The sequence below is a fragment of the Chiloscyllium plagiosum genome, chromosome 6, assembly GCF_004010195.1.
Source record: "Chiloscyllium plagiosum isolate BGI_BamShark_2017 chromosome 6, ASM401019v2, whole genome shotgun sequence".
In the NCBI taxonomy this organism is placed as follows: domain Eukaryota; kingdom Metazoa; phylum Chordata; class Chondrichthyes; order Orectolobiformes; family Hemiscylliidae; genus Chiloscyllium; species Chiloscyllium plagiosum.
This window is the reverse complement of record NC_057715.1, coordinates 118,030,435-118,056,434: the sequence shown is the minus strand read 5'-3', so window position 1 is coordinate 118,056,434 and position 26,000 is coordinate 118,030,435. Positions and strand designations below refer to the sequence as shown.

The window sequence follows — 26,000 nt, the reverse complement described above, 5'->3', positions numbered from 1 at the left end:
GTCCTTTCTGTGGAACAATTGCTCCCAATTTCACAACTCCTGTCAGAGAGCATCATAATTTCCTTTTCCCCAATTAAATATCTTCCCTTGGTAACTACTCCTTTCCCTTTCCAAGGATATGGTAAATGTGAGGCAGTTGTGGTCACTGTCACCAAAGTGTTCTCCTACCTTGCGATCTGACACCTGTTCTGGCTCATTGCCGAGCACCAAATCCAAAATGGCGCCTCCCCTTGTTGGACTATCTCCATACTGAGTAAGGAAGCCCTCCTGAACACCTGACAAAAACTGCTCCATCCAAACCATCTGCACTATGGAAGTCCCAGTCAATAGTGAAAAAATTGAAGTCACCTTAACAGCCTTGCTACATCTGCATTTTTCCAAAATCTGCCCATGAGTGCTTCAATCTCTGTACTGCTATTAGGGGGTCTGTAGAAAACCCTCAATGAAGTGGCTGTTCCCTAGATGTTTCTAGCTTTCACCCATACTGACTCAGAAGACAAACCTTCCTGGACAACTATCATTACTGTAGCTGTGATGCACACTCTGATTAGCAACGCTACAACCACCCTCCTTCTTTTTAAACTTTCTAAAGCCTGGAATATCTGGCAACCATTCCTGCCCCTGTGGAAGCCATGTCTCCATTATGGCCACAACATCATAGTCCCAAGTACTGATCCATGCTGTAAGTTCACCACTCTTATTTCTGACACTACTTGTGTTAAAGCAGACACACCTTAACCGATCCCTGTGTTTCACCACATGAAAAACCTCCCTGATAGATTTACTACATTCCCCCTCCACCAAACTAGTTGAAATCCTCCTGAACCACATGCGGAAATCTCCCACCCAATACATTTGTGCCCCTCCAGTTCAGGTGCAATCTGTCCTTCATGTACAGGTCCCACCTTCCCCAGAAGGCATCCCAATGGTTTACGTATTTGAAACCCTCCCTCCTGCACCAGCTGCCTATTGCTCACCTCACTATCTCGTTGCACTGATAGCAAACCTGAGAGCACTACTCAACTTGTCCTGCTCTTCAGCTTCCACCCTAGCTCTCTGTAGCCCCTTTTCGGATCCTCAATCCTTTTCCTGGCTATATCATTGGTACCAATATGTACCATGTTTTCTGGCTGCTTACCCTCCCCTTTCAGAATCTTGTACACCCGATCAGTGACAATTTTCCGGGACTCCTGTTCCTGACACACAATCTCCTGTTAATCCATCTAACTATTGAGTCCCCTACCGTTAGCATTTTTTTCTATATTTTATTTCCCCCCTTTCCCTTCTGATCCTCAGTGCCAGAGATCTGGCAACTATGTATCCTTGGTAGGCTGTCCACACCAGCAGTATCCAGGATGGTATACTTGTTGCTAAAGGCAGTGGCCACAGGAGATCCTGCTCTGTCTGTCGCTTCTCTTTCCTCCCTCTGACAGTAACCCAGCTGTCCTTATCCTGTGTCTGTGGAGTGACCCCCTCAATTTCTCCCTTAGCCTCCTGGATGATCTGCAGTTTGTCCAGCTCCAGTTCCCTAACTGTTTTCGAGGAGCTGGAGTTGGGTGCACTTCCCGCAGATGTGGCCAGTAGAGAAGTGTTGTGTCTTTCACCTGCCACATTCTCCTGGAGGAACATGCAACTGCCTTATCATCCATACCCTGCTAATCTGAAAGCCCACACAGGACTAAACAAGGAAGAGGGGGGTAAAAAAAAGAAAATCTGAAGAACTCAGATTAGACGCTTATTAATGTTAGAGGTGGGTGGGAGGGAGACCCTGCTGTCTCTGGCTTAGATCTCACCCACTCTTTTTAAAAAAAGAAACGTGCCCTTCCCAGCAGCCCTCTCTTCTCTCTGCCCTATCTCCTTGCCACTCTGTAAAACTTGGAGCTTCCTACTCTCCAATGAAAAACATCACAGCCTATTCAGCCTCTCCTTATAATTTAAACCCTCCAATGAGCTGGTAAATCTTTTTCTGAGCCCTCTCCAGTTTAATATCCTTCCTATAATTAGGTGACCAGAACTGGACACTGTACTGTAGAAGAGGTCTAATCAGTGTCCTATACAACCTCAACGTAATGTCCTAACTCCTACACTTAATGGTCTGAGTAATGAAGGCAAGTATGGTAAATGCCTTAACCACCCCATTTACATGAGATGCAACCTTCCAAGAATTGTGCTCCTGGACCCCTAGGTCTCTGTTCTATAACACTGTCCAAGGCCCTACTTCTAACTGTACAAGTTGTTAATATTCTTTAATGCTATACAATTATCTAATTGCCCGATAGGGATCGGTGCTGAGATCCCTGCCATTTGTAATATGCTTAAATGACTTGGAGGATATTGAAGGTGGCCTGATCAGTAAACTTGTGGATGACACAGATTGGGGGAGCTGCGGATAGTGAGGATTGCCAGAAGGTATGACAGGACAGAATACTCTAGGAAATGGATGGAGAAAAGGCAGATGATGGTTTTCCAGGTTAGAAATGTTAATTGCTAGGGAATGTAGGTTAAAGGTAATAAAGTGGTAAGATTAAAGGAGATGTGAGAGGCAAGTTTTTTTAGAGGGATGTAAGTGCCTTAAATGTGTTGCCAGAAGAGGTGATGGAGGTGAATGTGGTAGCAAAATTCAAGGATATCTTGACTGATATATGAAAATGTAGGGAACCGAGGGTTATGGACCATGTAGAGGTGAAAGGTTTTCAGTTCAGAAAGGCATCATTTGTCTGCACAGTCTTGGTGGGCCAAAGGGCCTGTTCTTCTGCTGTACTGTTCTTTATTCCATTCTTGAGATTTTATAGCACTTCCTGAATAATCAATGAGTCATACAGATGCTTTTGCCTTGTAAACCATTTTTGAATTTCCAAGGAATTTGAGTCCGTAGACCTGTCAGCCGATTGGTGCCTTACTGTTCTGAAGTAAAAAGTCATGTTAGTCATTTGCAATAAATTTGGAATTATTGTTTGTTCTAATGAGTGACAGAAGAACACCAAGATGTTTAGATAATCTGCTGCAAATGTTGTCAGTCACTTAAAGTCAAGAGTGTGGTGCTGAAAAAGCAGCCTGACCTGCTGTGCTTTTCCAGCACCACACTCTGCTCTGATGCAGTCCTCACTTTCTCCTGGTCATTTTGAAAGGACAAGTTAAATGTCTGTGCAGTTTGTGCACCAATTGATGACTAATTTGTGCATTGCTTTCCTGCGGTGATGGATCAACTTGTCTTTCAGGCACAGATCACGATGAAGGTGATCCAGGGTCTGTACAGTGGCGTTACCACTGTCGAACTAGATACTCTAGCAGCAGAAACAGCTGCTACAATGACCACCAAGCATCCTGACTATGCCATTCTTGCTGCAAGGATTGCAGTCTCCAACCTCCACAAAGAAACCAAAAAGGTTTTCTCTGGTGAGTAATATTTGAGAGAACTTGCGATAGAATGATTGACCAAATGTGCAGGCCAATGTCATATTGACAGTTGATTTTGTAATGACTCTTGATTCTATCAATCAGATATCTAGGCAAGTTGGTGGAGTGGATGGGTAGGTGGCAGACAAATTTCAATGTCGAGTAGCATTAGGGTGACTAGATGACTCTGGTTAGCACTGTTGCCTCTCAGTAACAGGGACTCTGATTCATTTCTGTGTGGCTGTCTGTGTGCAATTTGCACATTCTTCCTGTGTCTGCATGAGTTTCCTCCCATAGTCCAACAACGTGCAGGCTAGGTGCCTCGCAGCACCAGGGTCCCAGGTTAGATTCCAACCTTTGGCAACTGTCTGTGTGGAGTTAGCACATTCTTCCCATGCCTGCGTGGGTTTCCTCTAAGTGCTCTGGTTTCCTTCCACAGTCCAAAGATGTGCAAATCTTTGCAATGAATTGGTCATGCTAAATTGCTCATAGTGTGAGGTGCATTACTCAAAGGCAAATGGGTCTGGGTGGGTTCTCTTTGGAGGGCTGGTGTGGACTGGTTGGGCCGAAGGGCCTGTTCCACACTGTAGGCAATCTAATCTAATCTAACAATACAAAAAAAGGATACAATTCCAAGGGAAGTGCAGGAGCAGAAGGACCTGGATATATATGTGCACAGATGATTGAGAGTAGCAGGATGACTGGAGAGACAACAAGTGAAGCATCAGAATCCTCTGGTTTAGTAGAGGCATAGAGAATAGGAGCAAGCCCATCCACCCACCTGGAGTATTGTATATAGTTTTGGGTGCCACATCATAGGAAATGTTTGAATGAACGAAAGACAATACAGCCCCCTCAGGAACAGGCCCCTCAGCCCTCCAGGCCTGTACAGGCACGACTTCCCCTTCCATGATTGAATGGCGGAGTGGACTCGATGGGCCGAATGGCCTTACTTCCACTCCTATGTCTTATGGTCTTCCATACTAATGCTGTGTTCACACAGAATCTGTATACCTCTATTACCTTCCTAATCATGTATTTGTCCAGGGGCTTCTTGAATGCTGCTATTGACTGCTTTTACAACCACCTCTGGCAGCATGGTCCAGGCAGTTGCCACCCTTTGCATTGGAGAGAGTGTAGAAGTGATTTACAAGAATGGTTCCAGGAATGAGAAGGTTTAGCCATGAGGTTAGATTAGGTTAACACCCCTCTTTGCTTGATAACTTTTTTTTTCTTTTGCAGAGGTCATGGAAGATTTGTATAACTATGTGAACCCTCTTACTAACTCTCATTCACCCATGATTTCCAAAGAAACATTGGAGATTGTACTGGAAAACAAAGATGTAAGTGCTTTCTTACTCAGGGTTTGGTGGGGTGTAATTCTAACTCCCTTGTGTACACTGAAGGTGCAAATGTTATAATGTTATAATGTTTAGATGTTTTGACAAGAACCAGGATTGATCCAGGATCTAGGCTAATTGCAGTAGGTGTACTCTAGATGCAGCAACTGGCCTCAGTACCCTTTGGTTCAGGAAATCTAAATCCCTGATCCCTGTACATCCATCTATAGATTCCCTTATAGGCAGGGCAATATTGTAATGTTTACTGACTAGTAATGTTTGATGCTCAGGACTTATCTGAATGGGTGAGGTGTCTTTGGGATTAGCTGAATAACAGATTTCTTCTAAAGTGATGCTTTGCTTTTCTTTTCATTTAGCGCCTGAATTCTGCCATTATCTATGACCGGGACTTCTCATATAATTACTTCGGATTCAAGGTGAGCTGGTTGATGAGGTGGTGTTCACTTTATGTTAATACCTTTATGTTGGCTTACGTTTGCATTATTTTTTCACAGACACTGGAGCGTTCCTATCTTTTAAAGATCAATGGGAAAGGTATGTTTAATTTGCTGTTAATTCTTGGTGTAGGATAGCGGAGATTGGATATCTCACTGGATCCCTTGCTGAAGAAATGTCAGCTGAGAGGAGTCAGCAATTCTCTTCATAACCATTATTTCAATCCTTAATTGGTAGAGCAAGGACAAAATACCACAGATGCTGGAAATCTGAAATAGAGAATGTTGGATAAACCCAGCAGGTCTGACAGCATTGATGGGAAAGAAAGTTCTGAAGAAGTCACCGTGGAACTTGTTTTTCTCTCTCCTCAGATGCTGCCAGACCTGCTAAGTTTATCCTGCATTGTATTTAGACCATAAAACATAGGAGTGGAAGTAAGGCTTTTCGGCCCATCGAGTCCAGTCCGCTATTTAATTATGGCTAATGGGTATTTCGACTCCACTCAACCACAAGTGGAGTTGAAATTTGTTCCTTCACTGCAGAGACTTGATCTCTGAATATTCGTAGTTTATGAACATATGAGGCAAGAGTATGCTGCTCAGCCTGTCAAATCTCTCTTTCTCCCCACCCCATCACCATTCAATAAAATCACGGATGACTGGGTAACTCCATATTTCTCTTACCCCAGATAACATTATCTTGCTTATCAAGAATCTCTGTCCATATTACAAGTATTAAAAACTCTGCTTCCATTGCATTTTGAGGATGAGTTCTAAAGGTGCTCAACCCTCTGAAATTTTTTTTCCTTGTCACGTTTTGTTTAAATGGGTGACTCTTCATTTTTAAGCAAGAAGAAATATCCTTTCCACATCTACCCTGTCAAGGCCCCTTAGGATGTTAATTAGTGTCCTTTTGTTTCTAGGATTTGGCTCAGCATTGAGCAGAGAATGGAGTGGTGGTTTAACTCTCTCCTTTCTTTTTAGTGATATTTAATCTTTATGACCCTGAACTGGTAGGAAAATAGATTCATTCCTTACTGAACTGGTTACAGTGTTCTAATGAAATGCTGACCAGCATCACTTTGGTTGATTGACTTTTCTTGTGGCTTGGTTTGTGATAGGCGTTTCGGGTATCCATTGTGTATAGGAATTGACTTGAGGATGTTTGGCTGATACAGTCCATTAGTGTAGCACAGCTGTTTCCCGCACTCACCCCATGATGTGATTTAGTGCTGAACTCAATTCAGTGCAGTAGCCCTTGAAAAGTGAGGGGTCTTTTGAGTTAGCCTGAACCTGTTGTGTCCCTAAGAATCCTCGCAGTCTCATAGTAGTGTTGGATTCAGGTTCATTCTATATGTACTGATAAGATGCTATGTTGTGCTTGACATGGATTCTTGTTTCTCAGTGGCAGAACGGCCTCAGCACATGCTCATGAGGGTTGCTGTTGGGATCCACAAACGTGATATTGATGCTGCCATTGAAACATACAACCTGCTGTCTGAGAAGTGGTTTACTCATGCTTCTCCTACCCTGTTCAATGCTGGTACCAACAGACCTCAACTCTCAAGGTATGGAGCTGTCCTCAGCTTTACTCCCCATTGTTTCTAAAGGTTGAATTTTCTTTAAGGCACTTTCTTCTCGTCTTTGCACTTATTATCATTGATACCCAGCCTCATTAACTTCTGAGGTTGGAGTCAGAATAATTATTTAGAAGCTCCTCAGTACGTTCCTCTACTTCCCCTTCCTCTAGTCTGTGAGCTTTACTGAAGTGACCTTCATGCTGTTTTACTTTGTCTGATGTTTTCTAATCCTGAGGTGTCTTGGGCAATAGAGGAACTGAACCAGGGCATTTTGGTCAAATAATACTTAATGAGACTGCAGTTCATTATTAGCTTTTGAATGCTTCAGAGTCTTGCAAGATAATTGAGCATGTTAATGTGACCAAACATTACTATGGAAAGGTCATACAATATTCAACAGACCCATCGTCTTACTGAGTACCTTCAGTTGTTAAACATAATTGAGGGAATTACACTTTCACGTTGAGTTTGTGACTCCAAGTCCATGACAATGTGAATCCTAACTGCTTTCTGAAATGGTCTGGCAAAACCTCAATTATACTAAATTATTAAAATAAAAATGATACTGTGGGGAAACTAGGAATCATCTTGTGCTTTATAGCTTTATCTGTGACATCCACATCCCAGGAATGATTGAAAAAGAATAAGCCACTTACTTAGTCAAACATATTGTGTGGATCATTTTGAATAGAGTTGGCAGCTTCCCTTCCTTGAAGGCAGTCAATAAAGTTTTCATTAAGCTATTTTCAGAGTTACGTTTACTGATTGTCCACAAGTTTGCTCTTGGGAAAAATTCAGTAAATTATCTTGTCTGTGAATACTATCATTGCTTGCTTCCAGCCTCCCATCACTACTGCTATGATTATTTTTCTTATTTCTTCTAACACCTTTATTAGGAGACTTTGCTTTCCTCCATCAATCTTCCCTGTTTGAATCAAAGCTCAGTGTTGAGCAGCAGCAATTCCTGATTCATCCTGGGGAAGGATAGTTTAGTGCTTATTTAACTGTGCAAGCAATCCAGTATTTTGGATGAATGCACTGGAGGCAAGTTTCTAAATCATGCCACAGCAGCTGGGAAAATTAAATTCAATAAGTCGATATAGAATAAAATGCCAGTCTCATTGTTTATGCTCGTGAAACTACCATACTGTCATAAACCCTACTAGTTTCACGTGTTCTTGTGACAAAGGAAGGCTGCTGTCCTTGCGTGGTCTATGTACATATGATTTCAAACCCACACCAATGTTGTTGACCTTTAACTGCCCTCTGAAAGGCCTTGCAAACCATTCAAATGTATCACACCACTTTAAAAAAAAAAAAAGACTGCATTGCAGGTATACAGGCAGTCCCTGCGTTGCAAATAGGTTTTGTTTTGGAATCTGTTTCTTAGTCAATTTCTTTGAGTCAGAACAAGTTGATGGACAATGTAAAGGAGCTGTTCATAAGTTAGGAGTGTTTGTAGGTCAGATGTTGGTAAATTCAGAGTCCCATACCTAGATTAGATGAACTGCTGTTTACCACCATCTCCAGCCCAACAAAGGTGGGCCTTCCCAATGACTTCCCCTCATCCTGTGAATGAGTGGTGGCTTGTGCAATGAATCCTTAGTAAGGAAGGGATGGACCCTCTCTGTTGACCCACTGAACTGACTTTGTCTTGCAGCTGTTTCCTGCTTGCCATGAAGGATGACAGCATTGAAGGGATTTATGACACCTTGAAGCAATGTGCTTTGATTTCCAAGTCTGCTGGTGGGATTGGTGTAGCTGTGAGTTGTATCCGAGCGACAGGAAGCTACATTGCTGGCGTGAGTACAGAGAGTACGGTTTGCACATTCAGCAGATGGGCAGTGGCCATTCATGCTGTGGGGAAGTGTTCAGCATTGTAATTACCACACAAACCTGCAATTGTGTGGTAATTACAATGCTCCTTGGTGTTTTTACTCAACTTCCTCCCACCCCGTCTTCATTTCTTTATCTCTTCTATTCCTTTCTCCTTCATTAGTTATTTTTTAACTTCCCCCTTAAATTTAGCTAAGATTTGTCCCAATTATTTGCTGTGGTAGCTAATTTAATATTCTCACTACCCTCTTGGTAAAGTGGGTTTCTCCTGAATTCCTGATTGGACATATTAGTAACTATCTTGTATGTGTAGCCATTTTTTTGATCTATATAATTAAACCTTTTTCTGCATCTATATTTATCAAACCCCTTCATAATGTGCCTCAATTTGATCACTCGCTTTAAACATGTCACTCTCTAGCCCTGATCCCCCTCCCTTGCTGTTCTGTTCATCGCAACATCACTTGGCATAAGCTGGTTATGAAAAGGAACAAAACAAATTAGGGAAGTGTTCAACTCCAAGAGGACTGATTTCAGTGATTGGACCAATTTGTGGGTGGCATGGTGACACAGTGGTTAGCACTGCTGCCTCACTGCGCCAGAGACCCGGGTTCAATTCCCGCCTCAAGTCTGCGTGGGTTTCCACCGGGTGCTCCAGTTTCCTCCCACAGTCCAAAAATGTGCAGGTTAGGTGAACTGGTCATGTTAAGTTGCCCGTAGTGTTAGGTGAAGGGGTAAAATGTCGGGAAATGGGTCTGGGTGGGTTGCGCTTCGGCGGGTCGGTGTGGACTTGTTGGGCGGAAGGGCCTGTTTCCACACTAAGTAATCTAATCTAAAAACTGCCTCTAGCCCTAGAACCCTTAAAGGTCCCTATGCTCCTCTAATTCTGGCCTTTTGTGTAAGCCTTGGCATATGAGCAATGCTACCACCAGGTGGGGCCATGGATACATGTGCAGTAAATCACCAGTGGCAGTATGATGTTGATTTAACTATTTATTTCATCCAGTGTTGCTCTAAACTAAATAATTCTGATTTTCATTGGTAGAGGGATCAAAGGTGGGGGAGGAGGGAGGGAGGTGTGTAGGAGAATTTTTGAACTCTTGTACTGGGATGCTGGAACTCGCTGCTTGAAAAGGTGGTTGAGTCAGAAGCTCAAGTAACAATTAAGCGATACTTATCTGTAGAGGGATCAAGGTGGACATTTTTAATGTGGTGACCTGCTTCCTGTCTGAGATCACAAGTCCTGTGTAAATTTTTAATTTTAATTATTCCACCATTGGGTGATTTGGCTCTAAGTTATCAAATCCGGTTTCACTTCTTAATTCCTCCTACTTGGTGTCAAATGTTTGTTTGATAGCACTTTGTCAAGTGCCTCAATGATTCTCAAATTAGAGGGACTATATTAATATAACTTATTGATAATGACCTCTTATCATTTCAGACCAATGGAAACAGTAATGGTCTTGTCCCGATGTTGCGGGTTTACAATAACACAGCACGTTATGTGGACCAGGGTGGAAACAAGGTAATTGTTAATATACGAGGAGGTGACGTCCCTCTGGTATTGTTGACGGACTGTTAATGCAGAAACCCAGATAATGTTCTGGGGACCCACTTTCGAATCCTACCGTGGCGGACGGTGGAATTTGAATTCAATAAATGTCTGCAATTAAGAGTTTGAATGATGCCCTTGAATCATTCCTGATTGTTGGAAAAACCCTTCTGTTTCGCTTCAAGGAAGTGAAACTGCCATTCTTACCTGGTCTGGCCTACATGTGACTCTAGACCCACAGCAATGTGGTTGACTCCTAACTGTCCTCTGGGTAATTAAGGATGGGCAGTAAATGCTGGTCTAGTCAGTGGCATCTTTGTCCCATGAATAAATAAAGGAGAGAAAAAATGTCCTGCTATAGATATACAGTGCGAAAATGCAATACCCTAGATTCCAGAAAAACTGAAATTGGAACACCCTGCAGATCTGGCTGTATCTATGGAGTTGAAGCTTCAGCTTGGCAACCGTTCACTAGAACTGGAAGAATTTAAAGATGAAGTAGTTTAGAAGCAAGTACAAAATTTATAAAGGATGGAGAGAGAAGGACAAGTCTGTATTGGTAGCAGACAATCCTCCATTTAGAGCTGAAAATGTGTTGCTGGAAAAGCACAGCAGGTCAGGCAGCATCCAAGGAACAGGAGAATCGACGTTTCGGGCATAAGCCCTTCTTCAGCCCTTCTTAATCCTCCATTTTGAGTCATAGTCATAGAGATGTACAGCATGGAAACAGACCCTTCGGTCCAACCCCTCCATGCCGAACATATATCCCAACCCAATCTAGTCCCACCTGCTAGCACCCGGCCCATATCTCTCCAAACCCTTCCTATTCATACAACCATCCAAATGCCTCTTAAATGTTGCAATTGTACCCAGCCTGCACCACTACTTCTGGCAGCTCATTCCGCACACACACACCCTCTGTGTGAAAAGATTACCCCCGAGGTCTCTTATATTTTTCCCCTCTCACCCTAAACCTACACTCTCTAGTTCTGGACTCCCTGACCCCAGGGAAAAGACTTTGCCTTTTTACCCTATACATGCTCCTCATAATTTTGTAAACTTCCATAAGGTCACCCCTCAGCCTCCGACGCTCCAGGGAAAACAGCCCCAGCCTGTTCAGCCTCTCCCTATAGCTCAAATCCTCCAACCCTGGCAACATCCTTATAAATTTTTTCTGAACCCTTTCAAGTTTCACAACATCTTTCCGATAGGAAGGAGACCAGAATTGCATGCAATATTCCAACAGTGGCCTAACCAATGTCCTGTACAGCCGCAACATGACCTCCCAATCCCGTACTCTATACTCTGACCAATAAAGGAAAGCATGCCAAATGCTGCCTTCACTATCCTATCTACCTACGACTCCACTTTCAAGGAGCTGTGAACCTGGACTCCAAGGTCTCTTTGATCAGCAACACTCCCTAGGACCTCACCATTAAGTGTATATGTCCTGCTAAGATTAACTGTACCTGTTATGCTCGCATCCAAATCATTTATGTAAATGACAAAGTAGAGGACCCAGCACCGATCCTTGTGGCAGGCCTCCAGTCTGAAAAACAACCACCACCACCCTCTGCCTTCTACCTTTGAGCTTGTTCTGTATCCAAATGGCTAGTTGTCCCTGTATTCAGTGAGATCTAACCTTGCTAATCAGTCTCCCATGGGGAACCTTGTCGAATGCCTTGCTGTAGTCCATATAGTTCACATCTACCACATGTAGGTTTGCTTACTGAGCTGGAAGGTTCGTTTCCAGACTCTTCGTATTTAGAATGGACAATTCAGGAGTGAGATAGGAGGTAACTTTTCTCTTGAATATTAGTGGAAATCTAGAAAACTTTCAAAAGTTTGGATGCTGGATGTCAGTTGAGATTTTCAGATAGTTGACAGACCTTTTGATGTTATGGGCGAAGGGCAGGGAAATGAAGTTGGACTGCAGTTTCAAGGGACTGAAAGCTAATTCCGGTGTAGGATTTAGAGGTAATGGACATAACACAAGAAAAAGGAGCAGTAGTAAGCCATTTAGCACTTTGATCATGGCTGGCCTGTTCTTTAACTCCACTGCCTGTCCCCCAGTCTACTTTTTCAATCAAAATTATATTTGAACTTGGAGCATATCATGATTTGGCCTCCAATGCTCTGTGGAGAACCTTCTGAAGACTATTGACCCCAGAATGGAATAAAGCATCAGTTGTCTTCAGACCAGCATATTTATCTGTTCAGCTGTAGAAGGTGTTGTCACTCACTTATCAGAATCTACAGCCACAAGATACCAAGTTCAATCCAGAACTTGTTGACACCCTTAATGAATTCATATGGTTGGCCACTCTTGGACCTTCAGATTAAGTCATATCTCAAGCCCACATTTTGTCTAGAAACTTATTTGTGGAATGTTTGAATAATAGCTTCAATACTTTCAGTGACAACTGACCTGAGTTTGATTGGCTTTCTTGTCTTGTGCAGAGACCAGGGGCTTTTGCCATTTACCTGGAACCCTGGCACATGGATGTTTTTGACTTCTTGGATCTGAAGAAGAACACTGGGAAGGAGGAGCAGCGAGCTCGTGATCTATTTTATGCACTTTGGATTCCAGATCTCTTTATGAGACGTGTAGAGAACAACCAGGTAAAAAGCTAGTAATAAGTTGATGGAGAGGGGCCGCAAGTAGGGAGTACAGATGCAGGGGATAAGACAACTACTTGAATGTCTGTTAAGGAAAACATATTCCTGGATGGCTTTACCCTCTGGATGTACCACAGGGGTTTATGTGCTCTGAACTAGTTTTGAAAACTGACAATTATTTACACAGCATGCTCCCTCACAGCAAAGTGGGAGTGAGCTGATAATTGATTTTGATGATTTTAATTGAGAGAACAATATTAGGCAACATGGCACCACCTCCGTTTCTTGAATAGTGGCTTGTGACCTTCAAGATCCACTTTAAATGCCATGTGAAAGATGGCATGACCAGACGAAACAGTAGTTAGATTGGAACAGCTTTTGTCTGTGTTGAAGTGAATGGGCTCCTTTCATAATTGATTTTCACTTCACACTCACCACTCTGATTCTTGTAGGATTGGTCTTTGATGTGTCCCCATGATTGTCCGCGCCTCGATGAAACTTGGGGAGAAGAGTTTGAGACTCTGTATGAGAGGTAAGGAGATATTTCAAGTAGGAAAGATGGGGCGACCTGGGTTTAGAATGCAGCTATCTGAAACCTTGTTTTATGGCTGAGATGTGAGGAGCGTGCTGACTTGCACTCATTTCACTATTATGCACGTCATAACATAATCCCAGTTGATGTTAATGTTGAACAAACCCAATGCCAGAGTGAAACTTGGATTTTTTTTTAATAGACTCTAATGTTTTTAAACTGTGGCAGTTAATGAACGCACTGGCCGATACTTCTGGAATTCTAATGAAGACTAAAGAGTTTACTAAGCAAGAATGAATGTAAACAAATAGACTTTTAGACATCTCCACACCGTGGCCCCAAGCTCTGTCTTATATGACTCTGTCATATTTTTAAAATTTGTTTGTGGGATGTGGGCATCACTGGTTGGATTAGCATTTAATGTCCATCCCTAGTTTCCCAGTGGGCATTTGAGTTAATCCTATTGTTATGGGTCTGCGGCCACGTGTAGGACAGACAAGGTAATAACAGCAATTTCTCTGAAAGAAGTTAGTGAACCAGATGGATTTTTATGGCAATCGGCAATGTTTTTTTTTTTTGCTCATTCGATTTTTAATTCCAGATTTTAAAAGAAACAATTGGGTTTTTAAAAATAAATTCGTTGAAATCGCACCATCTTTCCATCGTTTGCTGGGTTCCCAGAATATATCTGTTTCCTGTTTCTTCTATTCTACCCTGTGCAATCCTTCAAATTGTAGCCCACAAGCATTATTATTATCTAGCTTTCTCTTCTGGCAGATATGAGAAAGAAGGACGTGCGCGCAAGGTGGTGAAGGCACAACAGTTGTGGTATGCAATCATTGAGTCTCAGACTGAGACAGGAACTCCCTATATGCTGTATAAAGATGCCTGCAACAGGAAGAGTAACCAGCAGAATCTGGGTACCATCAAATGTAGCAATCTCTGCACTGAGATTGTGGAATATACCAGTAATAATGAAGTGAGTAAATGCACAAAAAGACATTGTCTTGTTGATTTTGAAATACCAAGCTGCTACAGAGAACAGTTTGTAAAAAGCCACCACTGCAAGATTGTGTCTTTAATTAGCATTTCTGTTAATTGATACATTGAAGATTTAGAATGTTTATTACCAGCATTCTTCTGCTGTTTGGCAGAATATAGCAGTTAATTTATGCACAGCAAGATCTCTCACAGTATTAAAATAATGACCAGGTAATTTTTATTCAGTGTTACTTAAAGGCTGTATATTAATCTGCAGTTGAACTCCCCTGCTCTGAGATCTAAACTGTGGAATCTTTTGCTTTTTGCAGATGAGGTGGGCAATGTCTCTCCTTAATATTGTATTAGTAAAACTGCACTTGCTCACTACTGTGGATTATGAATTGAAGTCCCTGGAGTGACACTCTTCCCATGTAAACAAGATTAGGGGGCTATAGTGTTGCTTGCTGGTCCACACTGATAATCATGGGGTCAATTAACATTCAAGTAACACTTGCGCCAAACACCTACCAACAAGAGAGAATCTAACTAATGTATCTTAATGTTCAAAGCATCACCTTTGCTGAATTCCCTATTGTCAACACCTTGCGAGTTTATCATTGATCATAAACTAAAGTGGACTAGTCAAAAAAACTGTGGCTACAAGAGCATGTCAGGTCAGGAATTAGAATCATAGAATCCTACAGTGCAGAAGGAGGCCACTCAGCTCATTGTGTGCATTGACCCTCCAAAGGTCATTCTCTCCCATTCCAGTATCCCTGCATGGCTAACCCCTTCTAAAATCAAAGCACCCCAAGGAAACCCACACACAAGGAGAATGTGCAAACTCTACACGTAGTTGCCCAAGACTGGAATTGAATCCAGGTCCCTGGAATTGAGGCAGCCGTGCTAACCACTGTGCTGTGGCAGTGAGTAACTCACCTCCTGATTGCCCCACTGCCTATCCACCATTTGCAAGGCATAAGTCAAGAGTGATGGAATGGTGCCAGCCAGGTAAAACAGCCACATGATTGGCACCACATCCACACTCTCCACCACCGATGCTCTGTAGCAACAGTGTGTTCCATCTACAAGATGCACTGCAGCAATTTGCCAAGCCTGCTTCAACAGCACCTTTAAACATGCAATTTCCAGCACTTAAAAAGCTATTAGGATAGCTGATGAAATACAATACCACTTGCAAGTTTCTCTCCAGGCCCCCCACACCAACTGACTTGGAAATATATCTCACTGTTGCTGAGTCACAATCCTAGAAATTATTCCTGAACACTATGGATTCACCTGGACCACAGGTGCATGCAGAAGTTCAAAAGGCAGCTCACTGCTACTTTTGAGGATAATTAGAGATGGACTATAAATGCTGGCCTAGCTAGTGATACCTATATCTCCAGAACAACCAAAAACAAACTGTAGTATGGTATCAAAAACAGAAATTGCTGGAAAAACTCAGCAAGTCCGGCAGCATCTGTGGAGAGAAATCAGAATGAAAGTTTCTGGTCCAATGACCCTTCCTCAGAATTGCTAGAGGTCATATTTTTGCAAATATTCTGTTGCCTATGACATAACTCCATGACAAGAAGTCATGTTTTGCTAATTGTCTGCTCCAGAGTACTTCTGTTAATTTATGGTTAATGATTGGTGAAAACCTGATTATTAAAGGATTCTGGACTCCCCCAAAGGTGCAAAAGTTGAAGCCTTGTATTGGACTTCTGGTTTGTGTATCTGAAACACAATTACTAGTGTCTTGCTCATTATTGCTGAGAAAGTTGTGTGTTTCTATGCTTTGTGATACTTTGAGGCCCTCACCATTTATTTGTTGTACTTGTTGTGGTTCTGTTCGCCGAGCTGGGAATTTGTTTTGCAGACGTTTCGCCCCCTGTCTAGGTGACATCCTCAGTACTTGGGAGTCTCCTGTGAAGCGCTTCTGTGATGTTTCCTCCGGCATTTATAGTGGTCTAAATGCCGGAGGAAACATCACAGAAGCGCTTCACAGGAGGCTCCCAAGCACTGAGGATGTCACCTAGACAGGGGAAGAAACGACTGCAACACAAATTCCCAGCTCGGCGAACAGAACCACAACAACGAGCACCCGAGCTACAAATCTTCTCAAACTTTGAACATTTGGTGTATTTTTTTGTTGGCAGGTTGCAGTTTGTAACTTGGCTTCTCTGGCATTAAATATGTACGTCACTGCTGATCGTACTTATGACTTCAACAAACTAGCAGAGGTAACACGTGTAGTAGTTCGAAACCTGAACAAAATCATTGAAGTGAACTACTATCCAGTTCCAGAGGTAAGCACTGGGGGTGAGGGCCAAGGTAAGTGAGGCGTTTCAGTGGTTAAATAATGGAGCAAAACATTTTAGTGGATTGCGGGGGGATTGTCTGTGTCTGAAAGGGTAATGAAAGCAGATACTTATCATGTTAGATGTGCTTCTGAAGTACTGTGACTTCAAGGGGCTAGGAATCAAAAGCTGGGAGTGGCTAGTTATATAGACAGCACAGGCATGACACTTCTGAAATCTGTAAATTTTCTATTGTTTCAGAGGTTGATCTATGAAAGAGGATTTGTATTTGGGTTGCATGTATTTTCCTCTTAAATAAAGCGATTGACTAGGTCTTGGATATTAGCACAGGAGTATTTGTACTTGTGAGCATTGAGACTGCTGGGGTCTGAAGCAGTTCTGATGTAAAAATAACATGGCTTGAGATGAGTGTTTAACCTGTTGACCATTTCCACTTTGTTTTAGGCGGAATATTCTAATAAAAAGCATCGGCCAATAGGAATTGGAGTTCAGGGGCTTGCAGATGCCTTCATCCTGATGCGTTACCCCTTTGAAAGTGAAGAAGCTCAGAAACTCAACATTCAGATCTTTGAGACTATTTACTATGCAGCACTGGATGCAAGTTGTGACCTGGCCAAAGAACTGGGCCCTTATGAGAGTTATCAGGGCTGTCCTGTCAGCAAGGGGGTAAGTGGTTGTATTGAAGCTGAGCACAAAGCGTTTCTGGTGTCTCAAAGAATCATGTAGTACAGAAGAGACGCTTTGGTCTTTCAAGTCTGCACTGACCAAAGTTCTATACCTATAATCTTGTTGAGGCTCCACATTCTACGGTCTGTGCTTTTAAGTTTCCCTGCTATTTATCTTTACTCTATTCTCATAACCACTGTGGTTCCTGACACCTTGGGTTTTATTCATTTGTGTTTGGTTTGGGCATTACAGGAATCACTTTCAGTTTGTTGCTTATCCCTAGTTGCCCTGAGATGGCAGTGGTTAGCTGCCTAATAATTGAATGCCTTTCTAAAGGTGCCTATTGAGGAATTTGAGAATTTGTAACATTGACATTGGGTTGGACTCATAGGTAAGCCCAATCAAATAAGAGCCGCAAGTTCATTTTATAGAAGAATGAAGAGCTGGAATAATCAATTCAGCCCTTTGAGCCTGCTCTAGCATTTGAAAGATCATGGCCAATCTCATCTCTGTCTCAACTCTACTTTCCTCCCAATCTCAATGACCCTTCAACCCATCAAGAATTTAAGATCTATCTCCACGTTAAATTTACGGTGTCCTAGCATCCACTACACTCTGGGGTAGTGAAATCCATAAATTCATGATGCCTGAGAGAAGTAATTTGTTTTAATCTGTTTTAAATCTGCCACACCTTATTCTAAAACTGACCTCTCATTCTAGATTCTCATACGGGGGAACATTCTTACATCCATCAATCTCCTTAGCATGTTAGACCTCGATTAAATTTCCCTTCATTGTAGTAAACTCCAGAGAATAGAGATCTAAACTGCTCAATCTCCCTTCATAAGAAGAACCCCTGATCTGCAATCAATATAGTGAACCTCCTCTGAACTTCCTGTAATTCAACTACATCCTTCCTCAAGGTGACTAAAATTGTATGTAATACTCCAGGTGCACCTCGTGCCTTGTACAGTTGTAGCATCACTTCCCTACTTTTATACTCTCTTCATTTTTGCAATAAATGCCAAAATTTCATTTGCCTGTCTTATTACCAGCTGTACCTGCAAACTAGTTTTCTGTATGATTCGTGCATAGGACTCCCAGATCCCTCTACACTTAAGCATTCTGAACTTTCTCTCCATTTAAATGATAAGTTTCCTTTCTATTCCTCTCACCAAAATAAATAACCTCTCACTTATCCTCATTAAACTTCTGCTAAACTTTGACACCTTCACCCAACCTGTCCATATCTATATGTGAATTTCTTAGTTCTTTGCAACTTACTTTCCCACACATTTTAGGGTTGTCTGCAAATTTGGCTGTAGTATTTTCTATCCTTGCATCCAAGTCATTGATACAGATTATAAGTAGTTGGGGTCTGCGAACTGAACCCTATGGCACCCCACTCATTGTCTTGCTAGCTAGAAAAAGACAGTTCTATCCCAACTTTGCTTTTTATTGGTTGGCCAATCAACTTTCCAAGTGAATATTGCCCCTAAACCCATGTGATCTTACCTTGTGTATTAATATTTTATGCAGTACCTTATCAAATGTTTCTAGAAATCCACATATGCTGTTTCTACAGGATCCACATGATCCATGATAATTGGCACATTGTAGAGTCAAAGAAAGTGTGGAAGCAGGCCATTTGGGACTTAAAATCCACACCAACCTGTCAAACAGCATCCCACCCAGACACTCCTCTCTTCTCTCTCGCCCCCACCCCAATCTTGGTAACCCTGCATTCGCAATGGTTGATCCACCTAACCTACACATCCCTCAACACTGTGGGTAATTTCCCATGGCCAATCCATCCAACCTGCACATCTTTGGACTGTGTGAGGAGACCGGAGTACCCAGAGGAAACCCATGCTGAGGTGGAGAATGTGCAAACTCCACAAGTTGCCCAAGGTTGGATTTAGCCTGCATCCCTATGGCTGAGGCAGCAGTGCTAACCACTGAGCCATTCTGCCACCCAAGCTACATCTTAAGAGAACTTTAGCAAATTTGTCAAGTATATTTACCCTTCATAAAAGCATGCTTACCCTATAGGTGTATTTTGATGTTCTGAATTTCATGTCATTAATTTCTTCTGACAGCAGATATAAAACTAACTGGTCTGTGGTTTCCTACCTCTCTGTCTCCCTTTTTCAATCAGTGAGTTTTATTAGAATTTTTCCAATCCAGTGGAATTTTTCCCACATCCAGGGAATTTTGGAATATTATAACCAACGGATCCACTATCTCTGCTGTCACTTCCTTTAAGACCCGAAGATGTAAGCTGTCAGGCCTGATTTGTCTACCTTCAATCCTAATAGTTTGCTCAGTACTTTTTCCTGTCGTGATTATTCTGTTTCTCCCTTTTTATAACCTCTGCATTACCTGTTCTATAAACTATAGGTAGGATGTTTATGAACTGGCTGTGTTTAATTGGACAGCTTTCTGGTCACTTTCCCTACTTGTTTTTTTTTGCAAATTTTAAGACTTCAGTAGGATCTGAATTTGTTTTCCAGATCATTATTTCAGGCCTCTGGATTGCAAATTCAGTGAAATAACCACTGTGCAACTGTACCCAATTAGCTAATGTAAGCCAACAGGAAATGCTTGCTATAGATAACTATCCAATGGTTCTTTCTGTGTGAGGTCTGATTAACTGATGCACTGTGTGGTTGATATTTTTGCCGATATGTACTCCCAAGTTGGATTAACTGCTGGAGAACTGACTGCTTGGAACAATTACTGCTGTGTGTATCAGTGCAGCACAATTTAGTTAGTATGGCTCCCTCTATATTGCTTCACCTGCCACTGCATTGCCCCGCGTGATACTGAGCAGTGTGTACTCTTAACACTTTGTGGAGGGCTGGGGGATTTGATTAGGTACAGTGTATGTTGGTATTGATTTCCATGGTTGTGTTGCATTGCATTGTTCTTTACTAATGAGGACATAATGCTTACATGTATCACATTTTACTGTTCTGCTTTCAGATCCTTCAGTATGACATGTGGAATGTTACTCCCACTGACCTTTGGGACTGGAAGGGGCTAAAGGAGAAGATTGCAAAGTAAATTTCCACAAATAATTTTGAAAGGCAAAGAGGATTTTGGAGATTTATATTTTTGGGGGGGGTGGGGGTGGATTTGTAAATTTCTGTTCAATTTTCCTTGGATTAAATTTTAAAAATTAAGAGACTGAGTTGTTCAGGCTGGAAAATTGTCTAATGTATTCTTGGTAGTAGGGCATGAAGCTAAGTGTATAAGAGGATTTTATTGGGCTTATCAAAGTCATTAGTGGCACTTACGATGCAGTTCATTGTTCAATTGTGATATTTTCCTTCCTCTTCAGTACACCTGACCCTAAACTGGAGGATTAGTATCTTTAGTAGTCTTATATTTAACCTCCTAAATCCTTCCTTCATTTTGAATATGTTATGACCGATGTTTTCTCTAAGCTGCGTGAGCTTGCAGCTCCTCTTGATTTCTGCACATGGCATACTGATGGCATTCACTTCCACATCCAAATGTTGCTGCTGCACATTTGAAGGCCTGCTGACTTTGTCATCATCAAAATGATGGAAGGGGTCAAGTGCCATCAAGTAGCAGTTGCACCATAAAGTAAACTGATACTCCATCTGGGTTTTGCAGGACCACTCAGCTCCTGATGTTATTAATCTTGGTTCAATCATGGATAGAAGAGCTGAGTTCCAGAGGTGAGGTTAAAGTGTGACAGTCTTTGACATCAAGGCAGTATTTGACTGCGTTTGGTATCTGGGAGCCCTAGCAATATTAGAATCAATGCAAAGCAGGGGAGGAAAGCTCTCTGGATGGAGTCTTACCTGGCATGAAGAAAGATAGTTGTGGTTTTTGAAGGTCAATCTTTTTAGCCCTTGGAAATCTCTTAGGAAACTCTGAGGTACCCTTGGCCCAGTTATTTTCAGCTGTTTTCTTTATTCATTCTTGGGATGAGGATGACACTGGTTAGGTAGCATTTATTGCCCATCTGTTAATTGCCAGTTTCATCAATGATCTTTCTTCTGTCATTGGATCAGAAGTGGGGATGTTTACTGATGGTTGCACAATGTTCAGTACCATTCGCGACTCCTCAATCTGAAGCAGTCTGTCCAAATGCAGCAAGATTTGGGCAATATCCAGGCTTGGGCTGACAGTAGCAAGTAATATTTGTTTGATACTTGGCCTTTTGACTATATCCAACAAGAGGGCATTTAATCATCTCCCCAGGATGTTTAATGGCATTACCATTGTTGAATGTCCCGTTAACATCCTGGGGGTTACAGTTGACCAGAATCTCAGCTGAACTGTCCATATGTATATGTGGCTATGAGGAAAAGGTCAGGTTAGGAATTCTGTCAGTAACTGACCATCTGACACTCAAAACGTGCTTAACATTGACAAAGGACAAGTTATGAGTATGAGGAATACTCCCCGCTTGCCTGGATAGGTGCAGCTCCAATAACAGACATGAAGCTCAAAACTATCCAGGTCAAAGCAGCCCACTTGATTGGCACCACCTCCACAAACATTGTTACTCCACCACCAACATTTAGTAGTAGCAGTGTGTACCACCTATAAAATGCACTGCAAAAATTTGCCAAGGCTCCTTGGACAGCACCTTCTAACACCCACTGCCATGTCCATGTATAAGAACAAGGGTAGCAGATACATGGGAGCACCATCTCCTGCACTCTCCCTTCCAAACCTCTGACCATCTGACTTGGAAATAGTGCTATTTCTTCATGTCACTGGGTCATAATCTGGGACCTCCCTCCTGGACAGCATAGAAAATGTCTCTACATCAGATGAGCTGCATTGGTTCATGATGCAGTGAACTCCCCAGCATCTTCTCCCTGGCAGTTTAGGGCTGTATGATTAAATTCAGGCATACCCAGTAACAGCCACATCCCATAAACAAAGATAATTTGAATCTGAAGAAAGCAGATTCACATATCTTCACTCATTCTTTGATCTACTGGTTTGCTACCAGACCTTGTCTTTTATTTTCCCATTGACTCATCTGGTCTGATTGTTCTGTCCCTTGCAGTAGATAGGAAAGTTACATTTGAGAGGTATCTGCATTTTATAATTTGCTGGAAGTTTTGACCCCTATCCCCTGTGGATAATGAGGAATTAGTATACTTCAGTTTTCGAAGAGCGGGTGCAACTGCAACGGGCTGAATGACCTCTTTTGGTACTGCCTGAATCTATGATGTAGAATGTGTCAAACTCTAATTGAAAGTTTGTCTTTTCTTGGATTGATGCTTTGTTAAACTTTAGTCTTTTCCTGAGAATTCATAATGAGGCTTCTTGTTCTTTGCACTTTTCACTTCACTTAGATATGGTGTTAGGAACAGCCTCCTGATTGCTCCGATGCCTACTGCATCAACAGCTCAGATCCTAGGTAACAACGAGTCAATTGAACCATACACCAGCAACATCTACACACGCAGAGTATTGTCTGGAGAGTTCCAGGTCAGTTGCCTTCATATAAATAGGCGTAAAGTACCAAGTAATATAGGCAGTGTAATATTTAAAACAATGAGACTTGGCAAGTTCAGCATCTTTATATATTATCCCCACAGATTGTTAACCCACATTTACTGAAAGACCTGACTGAACGTGGACTGTGGAGTGAAGACATGAAGAACCGGATCATTTCTCAGAATGGATCTATCCAGGTTTAAAAAAATGCTTCTTGTGACTCATCTTGTTCACTTCAGAGAGATCCTGTCATTAGCTTCAGTTTAATTCTCATTGGTCCTGTATCCATCTCATCTGGTCTTAGTGTCTTGCTTCCTCTTCCTAGAAATATGAAAATTGATTCCAAAAGTAATCAAGAAGGTAAAAGGAGGGGGTGCAGGAAATAAATGCAATAACTGTCATTAGTTTTGCAAGCACTTTTTTCCTAATGGGGCTAAAAGCTGATAAGTCCCTTGGACCTAATGGGATACATCCTAGGATTTTAAAAAATAGTGGATGCCATGGTAATAGTCTTCCTAATACCTTGAGATGCTGGCAAAGTCCCAGAGAATTTGAAAAACTGACACTATAATGTTTATTCAAAGAAGGAGGGAAACAAAACAGCTATTGTTTCCCTTATGATTTTATAAACCTCTGAGGTCACCCCTCAGTCTCCAAGGCTCCAGGGAAAACAGCCCCGGCCTATTCTGCCTCTCTATAGCTCAAACCCTCCAACCCTGGCAATATCCTTGTAAATCTTTTCTGTCGGAGCGAGACCAGAGTTGCACACAATATTCTAAAAGTGGCCTAACCAATGTCCTATGCAGACACAACACGACATCCCAACTCCTATACTCAATGCTCAGACCAATATATTTAGGACCAGAGGACAAAATCTGAGTAAGGAGTCATCCAGTGAAGACAGGTGAGGAGGCATGTTTTCTGTGTCAGCCATATCTCACTTGCGCTGCTAGAATCGCAGCATTTAGGATTCCTGACCCCCCCAGACTTCAGCATAATTTTAAAAAGTCAAAGTCTGGTGCCTACAGTAATGAGAGAGCTGCTATCTTTTGGATGAGAAAACCAACACTGATAAAACGACACATGGCATTGTTTCAGAAAAGAGCAGGAAAATCTTGCTGTGTCCTGGCCAGTATTTATTCCTTGATTAATATTACTAAAACAGGTTGTCTTGTCATTATCACATCACTGTAAAACCTCACCAATAGTATATATACCGCATGCCATGTTTCCTACATCACAACAGTGACTACACTGAGTACTTTATTGGCTGTGAAGAGTTTTGAGACTTCCAATATATAAATGCAAGTCTTGAAGGCAATCCACTTCCCATTAACACATTGCCTTAAATTGTTCCTAATGTTCCCACACTTAGTGCAACAACCAAATACTTCTGCTAGTGTTACATAGCCCATCACAAATCAAGATTGCAACACAACAGCAATTGATTTTGTTCTGTCATTCTAATCTATCATGGTTGATCTTTTTATTAGTTCTATCCTTACCCTCTGATTCTATAATCCCTAATGGTCTTACCTAACAACCCATATCAATCTGCTTTGATGTTTTTAGTTGGCTTCCAACCAGTTTGAAAGAGCTCAAGATATCCAATATCCTTGTGAAGTGACTTCTTGCTGTGCCTCTATATGGCCTGCCTCCAGATAATAGGCTTGTTCTACGCCATCTTTACCTCTCCAAAGTATTGGATTCCATCCATTACATTCTTGCCATGAATGTATTCAGCAAAGGCTTTAGCCAACAGAATAACAAAATGGAGGTGAATTTCTGATTTGTTGTGGCCACTGTTATGCTGAACAAAATCCTGCCATTGTATGTGTTATGAGCATTTGGTACTATGCTGAAAGGAGTAATGAAGAGGAAAGTGAAAGAGCAGAGACATTAATTGGTTGGGGGTGGGCGCTGGGGCAGAGCGTGATGTCTGTAGGAGCTATGAACCTGTTTCTTTTGGCAGGGCATTGAGGGGATTCCTGAGGACCTTAAGTCACTGTACAAGACAGTCTGGGAGATATCGCAAAAGACTGTGATTAAGATGGCAGCAGACCGTGGAGCACACATCGATCAGAGCCAATCGCTTAATATACACGTTGCTGAGCCTAATTATGGCAAGCTGACCAGCATGCATTTCTATGGCTGGAAGCAGGTAAATCATAATGATGGATATGGATTTCATATGCCAAATGGCAAGTACAAAGTGCAGAGAGATGACATCTTTCAGTGGGTTGTGTGACATACATTCTATGTATTAGAATACAGTAGATAGAAGTTAAAATTGATGAGTCGTTGAGTAGAATTGGCAATTAAAAAACTCCCAAATATCGGAAAATGGATATGTGCAAGCTTGATTGAACTCTGGGATCAGTATCCTATTCCCACTTGTCACTTGTTCAGTGTCTTGCTGAGTCTGTTGGTGTGTATAGCAAGTTCTCTTCCCCTGCAAGAGTGAATGTCTTCAGAATGGAAACAAACTTGGGGTGCTGGGGAATGCAGATGAATGAAAAATTAGTTGCATAGTACTCTGGAGTAACATTTTATCCAAACCCCTGAGATCCTGTTGTGCCTACAATTCTGCTATCTTGAACGTTGTGATTTTAATCATTCCATTGTTGATAACGGTTGAATCCTGTCTTTATAATAAACTTTAGAATTTCTTCCCGAAATGCTTTACCGTTCGCCTGCAGTCTGTTTCTTTGAGACACCTGAAAAGCTTTAATGAAACTTTTAGTAACCTGTCCTAAAATATCTCTTTCATACCTGTATCAAGTTTGTCTGTGTTAAAATATTTTGGAGAGTTAACTCTGTAAAGACTAAAACAATTGCAATTTATTGAGAGGTGAAAGACTCAATCTGCTACATTGACAGTCCCTCTGCTTCATTTCACAGGGACTGAAGACTGGCATGTATTATTTAAGGACCCGCCCTGCAGCCAATCCTATCCAGTTCACTTTGAATAAGGAAAATCTCCAGGAAAATGCAGCAGTGGCTACAAGTGTTAAGGAGAAGAACAAAGCAGCCATGGTGTGTTCTCTGGAGAACAGAGCAGATTGCACGATGTGTGGCTCTTAAACCCAGGAGTGTTGCCTGAGGCTTTGCTGGTGTGCTTTTAATATTGGGTGTAGGTATCACTGGCAACCCAACATCGAAGGGAATTATAGGAACCGTTTCAGTTCACCAGATCTCATCTGTTAACAGATACAATGTCATGTGA

The 26,000-nt window shown here is 41.9% G+C and overlaps 1 protein-coding gene across 1 annotated transcript in view; it reads left to right on the top strand.

Moving 5' to 3' along the window:
- Positions 1–25,994, top strand: part of rrm1 (ribonucleotide reductase M1 polypeptide) — a 35,581-nt gene extending 9,587 nt beyond the window's left edge. Inside the window, exons 3-19 of the mRNA XM_043692567.1 lie at positions 3,219–3,396; positions 4,639–4,739; positions 5,114–5,173; positions 5,252–5,291; positions 6,597–6,759; positions 8,432–8,573; positions 10,049–10,132; positions 12,620–12,781; positions 13,231–13,310; positions 14,088–14,289; positions 16,454–16,603; positions 17,060–17,281; positions 20,267–20,343; positions 22,630–22,765; positions 22,876–22,971; positions 24,747–24,935; positions 25,676–25,994. Of these exons, the coding sequence (XP_043548502.1) occupies positions 3,219–3,396; positions 4,639–4,739; positions 5,114–5,173; positions 5,252–5,291; positions 6,597–6,759; positions 8,432–8,573; positions 10,049–10,132; positions 12,620–12,781; positions 13,231–13,310; positions 14,088–14,289; positions 16,454–16,603; positions 17,060–17,281; positions 20,267–20,343; positions 22,630–22,765; positions 22,876–22,971; positions 24,747–24,935; positions 25,676–25,858 (2,265 nt within the window). The 3' untranslated portion in view covers positions 25,859–25,994. The remainder of the gene's footprint in view (positions 1–3,218; positions 3,397–4,638; positions 4,740–5,113; positions 5,174–5,251; positions 5,292–6,596; positions 6,760–8,431; positions 8,574–10,048; positions 10,133–12,619; positions 12,782–13,230; positions 13,311–14,087; positions 14,290–16,453; positions 16,604–17,059; positions 17,282–20,266; positions 20,344–22,629; positions 22,766–22,875; positions 22,972–24,746; positions 24,936–25,675) is intronic.
- The last annotated feature ends 6 nt before the right edge of the window (positions 25,995–26,000 follow it).